A 19,194-nucleotide genomic window follows, 5' to 3' on the forward strand; every position below is an offset into this window, starting at 1 on the left:
GCCCAGGTCCCAGAGGCAAACAAGTAGAGATGGTAGTCATTGTGTGACATTCCTCAAAATAGACAGTTCTAGGTTTTACCACTCTGCCTCTTCTATTTCCTTTCATGGGAACCAAAGTAGAAAAATGCTTGTTCAGCTTCCCTTTCCCCTCTGCCTTCTGTTTGCCTTGGTGCTTTCTTATTTTCTTTGTGGCCGAGTATAGCATGGTGTGCCTGTTTTGTGCTGGCTTTGTAAATTTCATGACAGTCATTTCTGTGTCTGCATATCTAATCACACTTGATAAAGATGAACTAGGGGTGCCTTTGTGGTGGGGATGTAAACTGGTGGTTTGAAGTTATGCACTCCCTGTTTACTGACTTGGATATGTGGCTCCTCTGAGCCATTCTAAGGTGGAGTAGATAAACTCCCAAGATGGAGAGAAAAACAACAGAAGAGTGGCTTAACTACTCTTTCAAGCTTATCATATGCTGCTTTAAAATTATATATAATGGGGTTTTATGACACCTTTTTGTAGACACCTATAGTCCTACTTGATCATGTTGACTCAACTTCACCCTCTCATTACCTTTTCTCTGTTTACTCCCCTCACTCTTTGCAGGCTTTGCTGTTTGTCTTCGTTGTGATTGACAGTTGTGTAATATGACGGTTTCCAGTCCCATGATCTTGTAAATAAATAGCATAATTTTGTTCTTAATGACTGGATAATAATCCATTGTGAATATATAGCACATGTTCTGTGTGCATTTATTTGTGGGTGGTCCCACAGGCTAATTTCATGACAGCTATTGTGAGTAGTACAACTGTTACCATTGCGCGAGTTTAATTCCCTTGGGTATATACCAAGAGTGTAGCTGGATCGTGTATTAGGGTTGTTTTATTTTTTTTTGGGGGGGGGACCTGCACACGGATTTCCATGGTGCCTGTGCTGTACCGATTTACAATCCCACCAGCAGTGTGTATGGTTTAAAGGCCTGCTTTACAGAGGATGGGTGTGTACTGACTCAGTAAGTGTCGCTGTCACACTACCACTGATCCACCTCTCCCTGTGGTGCCGGTATGATCCTTTCTTCTCTCCTTAACTCTAAAAAACAGATTATCCATTTGCCCTAAATTGAAGAGCAAGATGTAAACAAACCCTTCTCTCTATCTACCTCCTCACTCCTTATCTTCTAACTCTTCAACTTCCTTTCACAGTCTGTGTGCCCCACTCCTAGCCACTTTCTAAAGAAACAGGTTTGGTTTGGTTTTGTTCTTAATATATTTCATTTTCCCTTTACTATTCTCTTTTTTTTTTTTGTTCTTCCCCTTTGCTAACAGACTCTTTAATTTCCATGCAGTGGTCCTACTATGTTTTCTTTTTTCTATGTAGGGATGGGATCTTGGGCTTGTTACACACTAGGTAAATGCTGTCACTCAAGCTATACTTTCAACCCTTTATTTATGGACAAAGATGGCAGAAATGCAACAGTAACATCACCTCTAAAATTTTCATGGCTCTTTGTCCTGGAGAAAACTACAGATTGCAGGATGCAAGTCTTTAGAAAAAAGACTACAACATATAGGCATTTTCCACAAGAGGAGACATGGATTGTCAATAGGTATGGAGATGAGTGTTATGTGGTATGTCCTCCACACTCAGGAAGCTTACCTCACATTGTTCATGATGCTTTATGTGTCCATAGCTGATTTCTGTCACGTATTATGAATAATGGGTTATTGATTGGGTTGCATGGATGTTTTCCCCATGTATTTAATTCACCTCTGTTCTCACTTACTGTTTAAACCCTGCCAACAGCAGAGGCAGACTTGTATTCTATTCTTCCCATGCAGAGCCTGTGGCTCTTTTGGATTTTAATGATTCTTTTTCCCCCAATTGAGGTTGCTTTTCTACTACTTTCATGTTTTGTTTTGAAAATAGATTCACCAGGTGTGGTGGTGCACACCTTTAATCCCAGCACTCAAGGAGGCAGAGGCAGGTGGATCTCTCTGATTTCAAGGCCAACCTAGTCTACCAAGTTCAGAAGACCTGAGGCTAGACAGAGAGACCCTATCTCAAAAAAACAAAAGCCAAAACAAAAGAAAGAAAGAAAGAAAGAAAGAAAGAAAGAAAGAAAGAAGAGAAAATAGATTATTTTCTTATACAGTACATTCTGACCAGTTTCCCCTCCCTTTACTCCCCCCTCCCATTAGTTCCCCTTTCTTGAAACCCCCTTCCCCTCTGTTTTCCTTCAGAAAAGAACAGGCTCCAAAAGACAACAACCAAACACCACAAAACAGAATGCAATAAGACATGGCAAATTCTTCTGCCACCCAAATTCCTTTTGAATTTACAGGGGAAAAGACAAATTAGGCATTTGATTTTTCTTCAGTTCTTTCACATGTTAGTCTCTTTTCCATAATCAAGAACAACAACAACAACAAAAGTACACAACAAAAGACATTTCAAAGCCACAGTATGAGTTTGTAAGGCAATAGCAGAGGATGACCATCAGACACTCCATCTATATACCAACCATGGAGAGACAGATGACTTATATTTCAAGTCATTTTGTTTTGTTTTGTTTTGCTTTTCTTTGTTTTCTTGGTTGTTTGTCTACATCATGGGGATAGAAGAGGACATTCCATCTTTGGCTGATGTGCACATACTGTGGTGCTGGACTTTCATACTCTGGATTTGACTAAGTCTTCCTGTAGTGAAACCCACTGTCAGCCAGTGTCTGTGGGACAGAAGGGCATGAGGACTATAGATACTCCCACCTTGTTTGGCTAGGAGGAATATTCCCTTTCATCCTTGGCACTCCATGAAGGCTAGCCAACCTTCCTAAATAAGGACCCCATGGTCCTTGGTCAGAAGAATGAAGATGTTTGAACTCCCTAGTTAGAAGTCCCATGCATAGTTTCAATGATTGCAGGGAAATGCAGATTCATAAAAACCTCATTGAAAAGGTCAGTCTTCAGCCTTATCCCAGCTCAGATGTTTCTTTTTTACTGATTTCACAACCCTAACCCCAGCCACTAATAACACTACTCTGAAATTTTTCCTTGGTCCTCTGCTTAGACTGTTAGGCTTAGATCAACTCTCTGCTTCCTGTGTGTGCAGTCCATTTGCTTTGACTCCTATAGGCTTTGTTGTTCTCAACCTTTGATACCACTGTTTGGGCCACTTCTTGAATTTCTGGCCTATTTATACCATCCATCACATTTACATTACCTTTTTTTTTTCTTTCAAACCACACTATTACAGTAACCCTTCCTTAGCAACAAAACCCTGTAGCGACTATAAGAACTTAAAACTATGTCCCTGAGCTGAGTATGTAGAGATGATTAGGTTCGACACGCTACCATTGGTACATATTTCTCATGGTACATTTTGCACAAAGACCGAGAGCTCCGGGTCAGTGTAATGGGAACACTGTTCTATTGCATGGCACTGCGTTGGCTGATGGTACTTTGTGTGTGCGCTTTACAGCCTACTCAGCTGGTGGAATTTAATTAGCAGTAATATATTACTGTCACGGTAATTAAAACCTTGCCTTGATTAAAAACAGAATTGTTTAATTAAAAAGAAAAGGTTTTGGCCAGCCTTAACTTTGTGATTGAGAAGCACACTGGCCTCACCTGATGTTCTCTGTCTCCCCATCAGGATTGAAGGTCCGGGAAGTGTTTATCAATGTCACCAGGCAGCAGGTGGAAGACTTCCATGGGCCAGAGGACTACTGGTGCCAATGTGTGGCATGGAGCCACCTGGGGACTTCCAAGAGTAGGAAAGCTTCTGTACGCATAGCCTGTAAGTAACTTGGGGGTGACTTTTGGGGTGACCTTGGGTCCTAGGTCTATGGACAGAGTTAAATACAGGTAAAGAGGCCATTGGACATGTCCTGGGCTTTTGCAGAATGTAAATGATTGGAAAGCAAGATGGACTTGCCCATCTCTAAAAAATTCAGCTCTTAAAAAACTTATTTAAAATGTTTGCTCCTGTTCTCCAGAGGTCAAACACCAAGTCAGTTCGCCTAAGAGATTCTGCCTGAATTTTCAGAACTCAAATGTCTTAACAATGCCCGGAAAATATGCTCCAGAGAATAAGAAGTCCATACAAGTGCACTCTGCTTCTCCCCATCAATGATGAAGTTCAGGGCTGCACCACTCATGGAAAGAAGTGAACAGTGACTGTTCTGCTTTCCAATCAACAAAAATAAGGCATTAAACACATTAAGGAATTTTTATCCCTGCTGTTAAATCTCTTCCCTGTGAATCTTAAAACATGGAAATGGGTTTTAAAACTGCATTTGTTTGACCCAAGCATAAACTATTTTTTTAAAAGCATAGCTGAAAAATGATGGGGAAAGAAGAAAGGAAGAACAATTTCTACAGAGTCCAAGATTTCTGTATCTCATTTCAGCATCGATGTCTTTGTAATCTAAACATGATTTATAGTATATAAATTTCTCCTCCTGTAAGTGTCTTTATCCCACCCATTCCCATTATCCCACCTCTGTAGATCCTTAGACTCCTCCTTTTTATGGCTAAGACTGTTATAAAAAAATGCTATACAAGGAAACTGGGAGGTGCAGGGCAGAGATGGTTATTGTTGTTTTATTCAAATACTGCCTTTTGAGAGTGCCATAAAGAATATGGGACAAGAGGGACTTATCTGAGGACTGAAGGAATTCTTCATAGCAGATGTTGATGGTTTAGGGATTAAGAATAGGAGAGAATTGCTATTTGCAAAAGCATTTATGTTTCCTCAGAAATGAAATCTTCCTCTTAAAATATGCATTTCACCTTCACAATACTGGTACCTTGGGAGGCCTCTCTTTGATGCCATGTGGGTCCTCAAAGACCAGGAAAAAGAGGTCACCTCATAAGCCGTGTGCAGTGTGAGAGCCTTGGGAGATATTTTTTCTAGTAGTTATTTAGTTAATTAAAATTAGCCAACCAATATTTCATGACTATAAAGTAGCAGGTCAACTAAGAGATGAAGTATGTTTGCATTCGTTTGTCCTATAATAAGGCCAGCTCTGTGGTCCCTCTGTGGCCTCATTCAGGCCAACTAGAACATTTAACTCTAGTTGAGACAGTGTATATATCTGTAATGCTCAATCCAAACTGAGTAGCGGGAACAGCATGAAAGATTTCAACACTGGTTTATACAATTTCTTTCTTCTGAGCTTCATTTTTTTTCTTGTCTTCCTTTACTTCTCCAAGGCCGATGCCATCTATTCTTTCAACTATTATAAATACTTTCCCTGGTCTATGTTCACTTCTGGTGTCTTTTATCTCCATTCTTGCTTGCTTAAATTTTGATTGCCATGTGCCTGTTAGAACCTTATATTTTTGTTTATAAATTTCATCACAGAATGGTTCAAACCCACCTGTTCTAATTTTCCATTACCTAGACCTTATGCTTGGTCCTTCCAAATACCTGGGTGTCACAGGTGTCAACCTTGCCTTTCTGACACACAGCTCCCCTCATGCAGTCTGCTATTTTGCATGTGTTTTAGGACAGGAGAGAAGAGCCTAGATTCCACATTCTTCCTCAATTACTATTTCTGCCCTGATTCATCTAAGTTTTGTACAGGTGGACAGCATAGTTCATTTTCCATGTTCTTAATATCTCCATATGCGAAAAGGTACTTATTTCATAGAGCTGTTCTGAGCATTACTGGTGTTCAGGAGTACTAATTACCTAAACTAGCTGGCCCAGTGAGCACTCTCCAGCCATCACCTGATGATGTCTTATGCCATAGCTGCTCTATTACATGGGTTGATCTCCTCCGAACCTAATTAAGTAAGTGTCCTTGGTTAGCCTTTACTATGCTGCTCTTCTATTCACAATAAAAGAAGAGAAAAGAGAATATTAATAATGGAAAAGGCATTTCTCCTTATATCATATTCCTTTTAATCATTTGACCTTTGTAGAATACGATCCTTTTCTAATAAAAATCTTGTTATTCTCTCTGAAGATTTAAACTAATTTGTCCTTTTCATATGATAAGCACATTTGTACATAAACATATTTTGTCAAGTAAAAATATCAGAATGTCATTATTGCCCATATTATACAATTCACTTAATGTGTTCTTTAATAGTATTTGCAACGTATTTTTTAATTTCTTTATATACAGCAAGTTAGAGGCTCTTTAATTTATTTAAAAATATTTATGCAAGCCAAGACATAATTTGTCATTAAATGTTGCATTTGACTTGGGGACCAATGTGCATTAAAATGTAAATTGAAATTTAACTAGTGTAATGGCATCAAAAGTGTATGTGCTGATGCCTTCAGGATCTTACTTGGATGTTCTATTTGCTTGCAGGAGTAACACTTTAAAAATAATTTTCCTTTTTATTAGACTGAGAGAGAAGAGTTCTGACTTTTGTGTCTTTAAGTACTTCTTAGCAAATAGCATATTGCAGATGAGGATAGTCTTCATTCTCAATAAAATGAATAGGCAAATTAGATATAACTGTTAACATGTTTCCTCATTTTAAGATTGTTTTTTAAGTAATAGAGGCATCTCAATGTGCTAAATAATCATTGATAGATAAATGCAGTTTATGAACATGAGGACCATCATCCAAAGGGACTTAACAATTTACTGTCATCTTTATAGTACTCAGTAAACTGTTCTTTTTCAACATCTGATCTCCGTATGCTTCCTGCATTGAGCCAATGAGCCATTAAGGATTTAACAAATTTTAAATTGCATAGGGAAGAAGCTCCAAGGCAACTAGAACATTGAGCTGAGGGACCTAGTGACTGGAGCATCTTGATATGATCATGGCTGCTAATCTGTACACAAACACCAGGAGGCTCTCTGGGTGCTGCCAGTTACATGTTGTTTGACTTTAAAAGGAAGCTACAGTAAGAAAATTCCTCTTGATTTTCTTTTTTTTTGAAACAACGCATTCTTTTTTTTTAAACTTTTATTAATTACACTTTACTCACTTTGTATCCCCCCATAAATCCCTCCCTCCTCCCCTCCTAATCCCACCTTCCTTCCCCCTTTTTCATGCATGCCCCTCCCCAAGTCCACTGATAGGGAAGGCGCCCTTTCCTTTCTTCTGATCTTAGTCTATCAGATCTCATCAGGAGTGGCTGCATTGTCATCTTCTGTGGCCTGATAAGGCTGCTCCCCCCTCAGAGGGAGGTGATCAAAGAGCAGACCAATCAGATTATGTCAGAGGCAGTCCCTCTTCCCATTACTATGGAACCCACTTGGACACTGAACTACATCTGTGCAGGGGCTCTAGGTTATCTCCATGCATGGTACTTGGTTGGAGTATGAGTCCCTGGAAAGACCCCTGTGTTCAAATTTTCTGGTTCTGTTGCTCTCCTTGTGGAGTTCCTGTCCTCTCTAGATCTATTTCCCACTTATTTCATAAAATTCCATGCACTCTGGCCAACAGTTGGCTATAAGTCTCAGTGTCTGCTTTGATAGTCTGCAGGGCAGAGCCTTTCAGAGGCCCTCTGTGGCAGGTTCCTAACATGTTTCCTGTTTTCTTCTTCTGATGACACCCTCTTGATTTTCAAGACTCATCTGTTCCTCAAAGTGGCTCCTCTTGGGGGTAAAAGTAGCAGATGCAGAGCAGTGCCTCCTATAATAGATATTCTGGGTTACACTATGGAAGAAGGCCCAGGCAACTGTACATATTGTTAAGGATTTTGTGAGTCAGTGAAGAGATATCATTGGGCTATCTTGCATAGGAACAATATTTCCAAAACTTAAACAGCCATCATCATACCAATCAGCAACCAACATGGTCCTCATATAATGCTGGAGATTCAGTTCAAATAACTTAGGAAGCCTAGCATAAGGTCTCTAGTTGATAATGTCTAGTGAGCTCCCTCAGTGTGAATGCTGCTAGTTGGTGTATGTCCTGTACTTCTGATAACAAGTCCTGAGAATTTTTGAAGGAGTTTTTACTTACTCCAGTTACTATTTCATGTGCCTGCTTTGTCCAACTTGTTGCAAAAAGGTAGAGATAATTCCTGAAAGGGAAGGTCACTTAGCCATTAGCAAAGTGGTGCAGAGCCCCATCTGTCTGCCGAGGGTATTCCCTTGGGTATTTGTATTGCTAAGCCCTATGTGTTGTCTTCTGTTAAGAAACCTGAGAATCATAATAGGAAACTTCATGAGTGTTTTCTTGAGAAAAGTGGCTGTTATTTTCCTCTTTCTTTCATTTATGAGTCATTTGTGAACCTCCTCGTGGTCAAGTTCTAGTGTGTAAACATTCTGTGTTGGGAGCCAGTGTGCCTGTTATCCATCGTAACTGATTTTTCCATAATCACTCTATGTTATAACAGGGAGAGGTTGGCTGGCAGTCAACTACTGGGGCTGGAAATAGGTGAGACCTAGTTAGCAAAGTGAGTTTAGAAAGGTAAAAATAAATAAATAAAGGCAGCCTACACTGACCCCCACCACGCTGGCAGAAGTCTGTCTGTGGGGAACGATTCCCACAGGTCCTCCCTCATCAGTCTGGTTCACTTGGGCTGGAAGAGACCGCACGCAGCGGCATCTGCTGCTGGACCACTGTCAAAACCAGGAATACTCAATTATTCGTAGTTGTTTATTTTCATGGATGAACATTTGGCGGCTTAGAGCTCTCTTTTATTCCCTGTTTTTCTTTTGCTCCTTCATCTGCTGATGAGGTGCTGTGCCTGTAGCATTAGACCGTTCTTGACACTTGGGCACTTTTCCTAATTTGGGACTGAGAAATATAGACTTATTCCTATGCTATAATTGAGCCTATTCTAACAAGTTGGTCACTTGAAAGAGTACGCAGTAGGAAACCACTATTTTGTTGATCTTTTAAAATAAAACAATTTGATACATGCTGAATAAAATGTAAATATGATGTTTATTTAAGATGCTTTTAAAATATCTTTGTGATTGTGCCAAGAATGAATGAAGAAATTAGGAAAATCTCATTTACAGCCACAGGGTGCTCTATACTTACATGCTGTAGTGAAAACAGGATTATTTTCCTTTGCTTTTGAGGGTGGTTTCTTTTTGAAAATCAAAAAAAAAAAAAAAGACATTAAGTTGTCTCCATTGTGTATCTCAGCTTCATGGCTTAAGTAAGTAATTTCATGTGCTGAGAATTGCCAGTGCCTCTGCCTCTGCCTCCTGCTTACAAAAGTAAATATAGGGATAAATAAATGTTTGTACATCTTCACATTTTTATATGTAACCTCTTATGCCTGTCTTTCCCCCATGAAATCCTCACAGGTATGCTGAACTGCACTTGAGTGAGTGGCAACACTTAGACCAGTGGTACTCAGCACACAGGTCGCAATCACTTGAGAGGCGTTCTGACCCTTTCACACTGGTCATCTATGCCCATTAGAAAACAGATATTTACATTACAAGAGCAAAGTTATAAACTAGCAATGAAAAAAATTTTACGATTGGGAGAGCCACCACATGAGGAAGTGTATTAAAGGGTCACAGCTTCTTACACAAAAGTCCATTCACTCTGCCCATCAGTTGGACATCAGCCTCAGCATCTGCTTTGATAGTCTGCAGGGCAGAGGCTTTCAGAGGGCCTCTGTGGCAGGTTCCGAGGTTGTTTCCTGTTTTCTTCTTCTGGATTTCAGAGGCCCTCTGTAACAGGTTCCTAGGTTATTTCCTGTTTTCTTCTTCTTCTGATGACCATCCTCTTTGCCTTTCAGGATGGGGATTGAGCATTTTAGTTAGGGTCCTCACTTTTGCTTATTTTGTTTAGATGTACCGATTTTAGTGCGTTTATCCTATGTTGTATGTTTATACGAGTGAGTATATACTGTGTGTGTCTTTTTGCTTCTGGGACAAGTCACTCAGGATGATCCTTTCCAGGTCCCACCATTTACCTGCAAATTTCATGATTTCCTTATTTTTCATTGCTGAGTAATACTCCATTATATAGATGTACCACAGTTTCTGCATCCATTCTTCAGTTGAGGGGCATCTGGGCTGTTTCCAGCTTCTGGCTATTACAAATAAAGCTGCTACAAACATGGTTGAGCAAATGTTCTTTTTGTGTACTTGAGCCTTTTTTTGGATATATGCCTAGGAGCGGTATGACTGGATCTTGAGGAAGCACTATTCCTAGTTGTCTGAGAAAGCGCCAGATTGATTTCCAGAGTGGTTGTACAAGTTTACCTTCCCACCAGCAGTGGAGAAGGGTTCCCCTTTCTCCACAACCTCTCCAGCATGTGTTGTCACTTGAGTTTTTGATCTTGGCCATTCTGATGCTGAGCCTGATGGCCAACTGTGAATGGCAGAGTGAATGGAATTTTATGTAAGAAAAGGGCAATAGCAAGAGCTGGAGAGGACAGGAACTCCATAAGGAGAGCAACAGAACAAGAAAATTTGAACACAGGGAACTTCCCAGAGACTCATACTCAAACCAAGGACTATTCATGGAGATAACCTAGAACCCCTGCACAGATGTAGCCCATGGAAGTTCAGGGTCCAAGTGGATTATATAGTAATGGAAAGAGGGACTGCCTCTGACACAATCTGATTGGCCTGCTCTTTGATCACCTCCCCCTGAGGGGAAAACAGCTTTACCAGGCCACAGAAGAAGACAATGCAGTCATTCCTGATGTGATCTGATAGACTAAGATCAGAAGGAAGGAGAGGAGGACCTCCCCTATCAGTGGACTTGGGGAGGGGCATGCATGCAAAAAGGGGAGGAAGGGTGGGATTGGGAAGGGAGGAGGGAGGGGCTTATGGGGAAATACAAAATGAATAAAGTGTAATTAATAATAATAATAAAAGGGTCACAGCTTTGGGAAGGCTGAGAACCACTGTCTTAGATGCTTGGATGTAGATTTTAAGCTTGGAGTACAGAGGAGGTATAGCTTTCGTTCCCCATCTTTTCTTTGCCTACGTTCACTATTCTCTCTGGAGCACATGCAGAGCTCCATCGCCCCATCTCTGACTCTTTCTTCTTAACTTATGCCTATATAGGAGAACTATCCTACTATCTGCCACATCCACAGACTTCAGCTTAACCACTCTTGTGAACTCTGCTGACTGCACCAGCCACAGAGACCAATTTGGACATCAAAAAGCCTACTTTCTAGGAGCCCCACCATCCACATTTCACAACTCCAAGTGCCATCTCTACCTTCCCATGACATTTTTAGGACTGTTTTCATATCCATAATCATACTTATTTGAGCTTATTTGTGAATTCATTTCTCTTTTTAGATTATATCTAAAGGTCTTTTTAGATTATATCTAAGATCGAGGTTCTATCATTATTACCTTTTTTTTTTCTTCTGAGTCTCATGCAGACATTATATATTACCTTTATAGTAGATATCTTTTTGAAAAGCAATGCCACCCATGCAAAACCTGACTCCTCTTCATGAAAGGTCATCTTTTCATTGTTTATAATGATGATGCCCAGCTGTCTGCCTTCCTTGTGAGTCTATAGCCAAGGAAAAGATGGGAGAACCATCTTTGGCTTCCCTTGTCTGGAGCTGACTGCTACTAGTCAGCACTGTAAGTAAATCAGAAGTCTAAAGAGAAATGAAATGAGGAAAACCCTGTTACCCTTTGTCTTGCATATGTGACCTTAGCTGCTTACACTGCCTTCTCTGGTCCCATACTCTCTGTCCACACACAACTACATTGTGTACACTGGTCTTCAATACCTGTTTAAACTGCACAAAAGATTGAAACATAAGTTTCCCTTTCCATGGCAGAATGTCCCCCAAAGTTAAGAAAGACAGTAGTATACTTTTCTCCCAAAGGTCAATCATTTTCTTATAACAACAAATTAATTTATTGGATATTGTGAAGGTTATGAGAGTCTTGGACTCTGGATAATGTCGTAAACTGCATAAAATCATCTAGGGACCAATGGTTGCTGAAATACAGCTGGAGTCTGGTAGCTAGGCAAAACCATGGGATGGGATTGCATCCACCTGAAACCATACAGATGCTGGTTTTCTTGCCATGCCCTGTGCTAATGAGTGTGGGAGTTGTACAAAGTGGCGATGGAAGCTTACAGAGCAGGGATGATGCTTTCAGAGCCCCAGTGCACAATGAACAAACTCAAATGTTTAAAAGTTGAGTTTGGATCATAAAAACAGTCTATTAAAGCATGCATTGAGCCCTGCACTATTGCATGGAACATTGCACAAGCAAAGCCACCTCTGAAAATACAGGTTATATATGTAGCAGTTGTATAAAAAAGGAAATATGTGGCCTTAGAAAGCTAGGGACATTGTCAAATTGTATCATAGATTATTTGAGAGAGGACCATTGTACTACAAAGCCAGGAGCAGTGTAACTGGGTCTAGATACTAAGGTGAGAATTATGAGTAGAGTTTGGAACTAGACATGAACAATGGTGGAAGAGTGATCCCCTACAGCAGCTTTCTCTCTGCAGTATACATGGAGAATCCAGGGACATCTGAGAATTTATAATTATGTTAGATCTGTAGCTAAGATGGAGGATAGTAGGGTTGTTTACACATTTTGAAATGATATCAAGAGTGCAAAGTGCTGCTTTGTTAGTAGAGTGACTGCCCAGCATTCACAATGTTCTACATTCAGTCCTCTGCACTCCGTAAATATCATATAATCCCAGCACTTGGAAGCTGAACACAGGTTCTACGTCATAAAGCTAAATAAAAAGCAAAGCCAACATTAAGATGCGTCTCAAGCAAATTTCTGACGTAATAATAGACCTTAACGTTATAGCACACTGCACAGAATTTCTGTAAGCCACTCATTGAGAATCTTCAGGTTAACACTGACCCTGCTGACTGTTACCACTCTTTCTGTTTTTATATCTGTAGGATCTTCTCCCCCTGAACAGTGGGATGTGTTCTGAGAAGTGCATCTTTGTGTTGTTTTGTACTTGCTTACCCAGGTGGCATTTTTCCATATGATATGGATGGGGCTACTGCCAACCTACCCTGTGAAACTGTTCTGAAATAAATATATTTTTAGTAATAGGAATTCGCTAAAAGGTTATAATTAAAAGAATGAAAAAGTAATCCTACAGTCACCCGTTAGACACATGTCATGTACAAGACACCTATACTTCCTCAGTGTTTACACAACTGATCTTATAGCAGTTCTGTTTACAAAAGAAACCACAAACCCATGCAGATACATAGAGCTGCACATTCACCCCAGCATTGAAGTCTCTGGCAACAGGAATTCTTTGATTCCATTATATTTTTTTAAATGTGTACACACTATCCTTTAGTGATATATATCAATGGACTATATATATTATATGCAGACATTTGTGGAATTTTTAATACAGTACTATTTCTCCCTTCTTTGCCCTTACTAAATACATTTTATGACATAGCTATAGTGTAATTATTAAAAGACTTTGATAAAATATTATTGCCCAACTTAAATAACTATTCACTCTTTGCCAATGTGCAGAAATATTGCTTTGTAGAAGAGGTCTAGTTCCTGTGTTATAGTTGTTTATGGAACCTCCTTTGCTTCTTGTAACCCAAGTGATTCCTCAGGCTTCTTTTCTCCTTTTTGATATATAATTTGGAAGCATAATGATCAGTTATTTTGTCTAATGTCCCTTTTCCATTGTACAGTACACAAGAGGGGGCTATCCTCACTTGGACAATCTGAGCATAGAAATAAAAAATAGTAAAGAATTGTATGAATAGCCCAAGGAAGCAGCTGAGAAGTTTGCTCATGGTAAAGCATGTTCTGCATAATCAAGGGATATGGAGTAGAGATGCCCAGCACCCACATAAACAGGTGGGCCCAGGGTGTCCAACTGTAATACCACCACTTAGGAAGCAAAGACAAAAAGATCCTTTGGGTTTGCTAGCTAGCCTATACAGCCAATTGTTGAACAATGAATTTAGTGAGAAATTGTGGTTGAGAACAATAAAGGACAATACTTAATGTCGACCTCTGGCTTCCACATATACACTGGATATACATACACATATACAGAGAGAGACAGAGACAGAATAAAGAAAGGATAGGGATAATCCTTGTTTACTATAGAATAAAGTCTCTCATGGTCTGTTATGTCTATCATAATCTCAGTGAATACAGAGGAGCAGTGTAATAGGTCCTGAAATTATTCAGGGTTTTTAGCATGTTTACATAATCTCAGTCTCCACAACTACTTCTTAAGCTAGTAGGTTTGTAGTAGAAAATTCTACATATTCTATCTTAGCTAAGTGACTAGTTTAATATCATTAGCAATGGGACAGTCAATGAGATATATTCTCCTATAATGAACTGACACTAATGATATCAACATTGGTCTTTCTAAATGTATACAATATTAATGTACTTGCAGGAAGACATTGGAAAAATTATATTAAAGAACATTTGACATGATAGATCATTTCGAACGATTTCCTTAAAATGCTATCTGTATGTAAGATACTAGAGAAGCCACAAGATCACTGTGTCTTACCTCTCTGAAGTCCTCAGTGTACATAAGATTTTAGGGTCCTGCAGTATAAACCCTTTGTTGTTCAAGTACCTTATATTAAATGACATCGTACTAATGTCATTTGTCTTAAAGGCTTGGGACCAGAAGTTTTCAGCTTTATGAATCTAGGTGATGTTGGGGTAACTACAACTACTTCCCTCATTGAGCTTCTCCAACCCAAACATCAAAAATCAGACATATTCCAGATTCACAAAGTTTTTGATCATCAGATTTAGGAGCATTTTGAATTGGGCATTCTTTTGTTGTTGTTGGAGTTGTTCCACCTTTTCTATATTAATTTCTATAGTACTGTATTGTACTCTACTGTTTCGACATTAGGGGAGAATAATGAAAATGTATGTATTCCGAACAAATGCAATTTCTTTTTAATATCTTTAAGCTTAGTTTACTTTCCATGCATGATACTACATGGATACAGCATGGAACTTAATCTTCTTAGGTCTGGTAGAAATGATCTTAAAAGGTATGGGACAAAATGATGAGTCTGAATGAATTTTGAGGATGCAGCTATAAACATCAAAGCATTTTGTGTGCCATATCTTCTTAGACTCCACCCATAGATGGCCCCGCCTTTCTTGCCAGTAGAAGTTTATCATCATGGAGTATGAAAAAGTTAAATCTATAGAAACTGTGTTTCTTTGAACAACAACAACAAAAATGGCTTATGCAATACTTATAAAAATTGGTCTACTTTTGTCCAACACATGCACATTTATGAGTGACAACCTTAAAGATGAGGTCTACTGAAAAAAAAATGTGTTAGTGAGAAATGAAATTTCCCCAGAGAAGTTTCTTTCATGCTATTTATTACCAGTCATTATTTTACCAAGAAGAATTTGCAGAACATAGCCACTGCCTTTCAATGAAATCACAGGTTAATTCGATCTGAATTCCTTTAGTGAAATTCACCTTGAATTTCCCGAAGATGGCCATTTCTGTTCAGACCTCAGTAAGCTTTATTGGCAAAGGGAATATAGATTTTGCTTCAATCTATACTCAGTCTTTACACTAACAGTTGGAAATCAAAATAAATAATAACAACAAAAAGGATAAGTCTCAAAATCTTTGCATACTTTTTGTGCCTAGTGATTCGTCTTAGGTTAGTGTCAAGTTTTTTTTTTTTTTACCTAAGTATGGAAAGACAGGATTACGGTAAGCAGAGGGATGCTGACTTAAGGGCCTCTGTGAATAGTTCTGTAGCCTGCATGTTTTAGGCAGCCCAAGAACAAAATACTGTTCCTACCTTTGAGGAGCTCACAGTGTAACGAGAGCAATACACTTGTAAATAAGAATTTTCAGTGGAGCATGGCCACTGATATTCTCAGTGTGCATGAGGAGCCCAGCAGGACAAGTTACTAGGAAAGATAATTCCAGAGAAAGACTGAGGATTTAGCTGGAAAGGAATTTGCACACTGTTGAATAAAAGGAACTTGGATGTGACCACAGAAGACAACTTGGGTGGAAAAAAAAAAATGATGCATGTTTAGGATGACTGTCTCTTATCCGAAATGCTTGGGCAGAGGGTTTCGAATTTTCTAGATTTTTGAATTTTGGAATATTTGTGCTGACCTTATCGGTTGACAGTCCTTAATTATGAAGCCTTCACACTCTGCAGTGGTCCAAAACCCAAGATTGTTTTGATCACCAGATATGAGCAGACATTCAGACTATGATATTTAAAACATGATTATAGAAAATAAAACACAAAATAACATGAAAAAATACAAGTTGAGAGAAGCAGGTAGGTCAGCTGGTAAAGGTATGGGAATCCTCAGCTAAGACTTCAAATTCATCCAGGACATGGTTTGGCCCATTGAGGTTTTACATGCAACGCAGAGGTGATTTACTGTCTCAAAACACCCATCCTTCCAATTTGGTGTGCCTAAAGGATTTAAAGAGAACAACATTGCTGCTTGGGGCCTAAATGTTTGTACAGATGGTGCAAATTAAAGAGAATGGGACAAAGTTGAGGATCCAGAAAAGGGACAATAATATGAGCATAGGGCTGTTGAAATATGAAACTGAGAAGATAACGTAGAGAATTTTAGGTATGTTAGAAATGGGGCTTTCTGGGTTTCTTGTGTAAGTAATGGAATTTCTAGTTATTCTGTCAAGAATAATTATGACTATTGCAACAGAAATGAGTTTCAGGAACAAAGTATCAAGTTCAGTGTTTGACCATGGTGTGTGAAGATATTTATGACTTATGTGCTAGTTAATAGACAGTTTTTAATTTTGAAATTGGACTTTTGAACCTGAAGACCAGGATATAAAATAAATGATAAGCCCTAAATCAGAGTCCTTTGAAATATCAATGATTAGGATTATTTTCTATTGGAACTACTGAAGGAACCATTTTTAGTGGGAATACCTAAGCTACTTTACTATTCCATGTTTTCTCCAATTCTCAAACTATTGGTAGAAATGGAAAAGATGGTGAGCCCCGAATTAAATTTTGTATGATGGGAGGGGAGAAAGAGAAGAACTCACAAAGAAGATAAAGGCAAGAGAAAAAATAAGTGGAGATGGTAATGAGAAATAAATGGTCAAGCTCTCAATGTTACCTATAAATTATGGGAATATTTTAGATATGCACATTAGTTTTAACATGAGAGCTGTCATTGACCCAGGACAAAGAATGAGAGAGTAGATATGAGATTGTGTAGACCAAGGAATTAGCAGGAAGATAGAAAGTATGAAGTAGAGCAATGTAGTCCAACAATTGAACTATATAGAGAAGAGCTAGTATGTGGCTAGAAGTAACCTTTTCAGGGCTAGATGATGTTATAATGTAAACACGAAGACTTGAAAGACTTCCTTTCTAAATATTTTCAAGGAAGAAATAGGAACAAAAGAAAACAAAGAAGTCAAATCAGGAAATCTAGACTTGAGTTCTGGACTTGGCCAACCAGCCTTAAATTCTACTGATTGCTAAAACTTGCCATAAAAAAATACTCCCATGAGAAACTCAGAAATTAAGGTCACTCAGCTTTGCTTAAGACCATTGAAATCATAATCCTTAGTAGGGAGGACAGGAATGCTTGGCGACTAGGTAGTGTCTGGCCTTTCTTCTGCCTACTGACTAAGGGAAGAGCTCATGAGTCTTTCGCCCAGCTGAGCAGCTGTAGACAGTTGGTGGCTTCAGGGGAAGGGGGAGTCAGTTTTCTTTAGGAACTTGGTCCCTTGTAGTCCATCATACTGAAGTGGCTTGCCCTCATTCATGAACACGAGTAAAGCAAATTGTGCTCATTAACTTATTAAAAATATAGAGTAATATAAAGTTGGGAAAGGGTGCAGGGGTGAGGAGGAGTTGGGGGTAAAGTAAGGATAAATGTATTCAAATTACGTTCTCTAAAATTCTCAAAGAATTAGATTATTTATTTTTTAATTTGGCAAAAGAAAAAAAAAAAAGGACTAGATTATGCTCTTCCCACAGCTCAAATCCCCCAAATGACTCTCCAAATTTACCATGACTCCTTGAGAATTAACCCCATTTCTATGGTGTTTCCTCTTTCTCTGTTGAAGTGATGGTAGATTTCTTTTCTTCCTCAATTTTCTCCAGATGATCCTGGTTCAGCTCACTCTTTGATTCTGTTTTCCTGGAAAGTATCCCCAAGAGCAAGTAGTCAGGTTTCTTTGTAGCGTTTAATTCATACAAAATATTTACTAGATCTCATCATTTTTAGCATCAACTATTGATTTGGTTATAACAAATTTTTGGTTTAAATAATTACCTGGATTTTCCATGATGTTGTAAGATGGGTTTAAGGAAAGCAAATCTGATTTTTGTTGTTGTTTTGTTTTTATTTTTTGTCTTTCTACAAAGGTGTACTTTGGGGCGAGGAGGTGCTAGGTATTTTGTGGCTATTCTATGTTGCAGTACTCGTGACACTGGCCACATCTTGTCCTAGTTAACCTTCCTGACCTCAGGGGGATCAGGGTGAGGGAACAATCAAAGATCCAACGGTGCAGTTAAAATATATTTCTTCTTGCTGCAGGCTTTGTGCCTCTTTCTTCCCCTTTTCTCTCCCCTCTCTCTGTAGTCATGGTACTGAATCAGAATGAGGTGGTGAGCATTGAATGCTTGAGGTTATATTTAGGTCATTTCTTCTGAAACTCATTGCAAGTTCATAGCTCTCTAATTTCCTGTGCTGGGCTGTGGAGGTCATGCAGGAAAGTCAGGGATGATTCTTTATGTCTGGGTGGGTCTTAAAACTTGGTTCTATCAACCATGGAGTCCATTGTGTGTTGGAAGGCTCATCAAGATGCCCAGCGGCAAGTCAGTGCTTGTAAGTGTGAATAAAGCACCTTAAAGTTGGGAATAGCAGGAAGAAGATGAACTCTGTGTGTGCTGCTTGAGAATTGAGCAGCCCAGAAAAGCTGATGAATTTCCCACTGTATCTCTGGATTTTGCCTTCTTTCATCAAAAGTACTTTGATTTGGTGGTTGTCTGTATTCACCTTTAACTCAATTTCCCATTAGCATTCCAAAAAGAGTAATCACACTAGCATGCAGATTATGGGATTTATAGGTATTTTCTCCATACAATATCACATGGGGCATGATAAAAAGACATAAAATATCACATTACTATATATCTATCTTATTTAATACCTTAAAAACATGGCGTATTTTTACCTAATAATTTTTTAAGTTTTTCATATATTTTCTGTCAAAGATTGTTGAAATGTTTTAGTATAATTCATTGACACTTCAGCTATCTTTCAGGTAAGA

At 38.9% G+C, this 19,194-nt stretch overlaps 1 protein-coding gene across 4 annotated transcripts in view; it reads left to right on the forward strand.

The window, feature by feature from the left end:
- The window catches only part of Unc5d (unc-5 netrin receptor D), a 543,514-nt gene that overhangs the window by 322,250 nt on the left and 202,070 nt on the right, over positions 1 to 19,194 (forward strand). For all 4 annotated transcript variants that reach the window (XM_055593498.1, XM_055593499.1, XM_055593500.1 and 1 more), the window contains exon 3: positions 3,644 to 3,787. In XM_055593498.1, coding sequence (XP_055449473.1) covers positions 3,644 to 3,787 — 144 coding nt within the window. The remainder of the gene's footprint in view (positions 1 to 3,643; positions 3,788 to 19,194) is intronic.

This window comes from Psammomys obesus, unplaced genomic scaffold, assembly GCF_907164565.1.
Source record: "Psammomys obesus unplaced genomic scaffold, mPsaObe1.curated_primary_1811, whole genome shotgun sequence".
Classification (NCBI taxonomy): domain Eukaryota; kingdom Metazoa; phylum Chordata; class Mammalia; order Rodentia; family Muridae; genus Psammomys; species Psammomys obesus.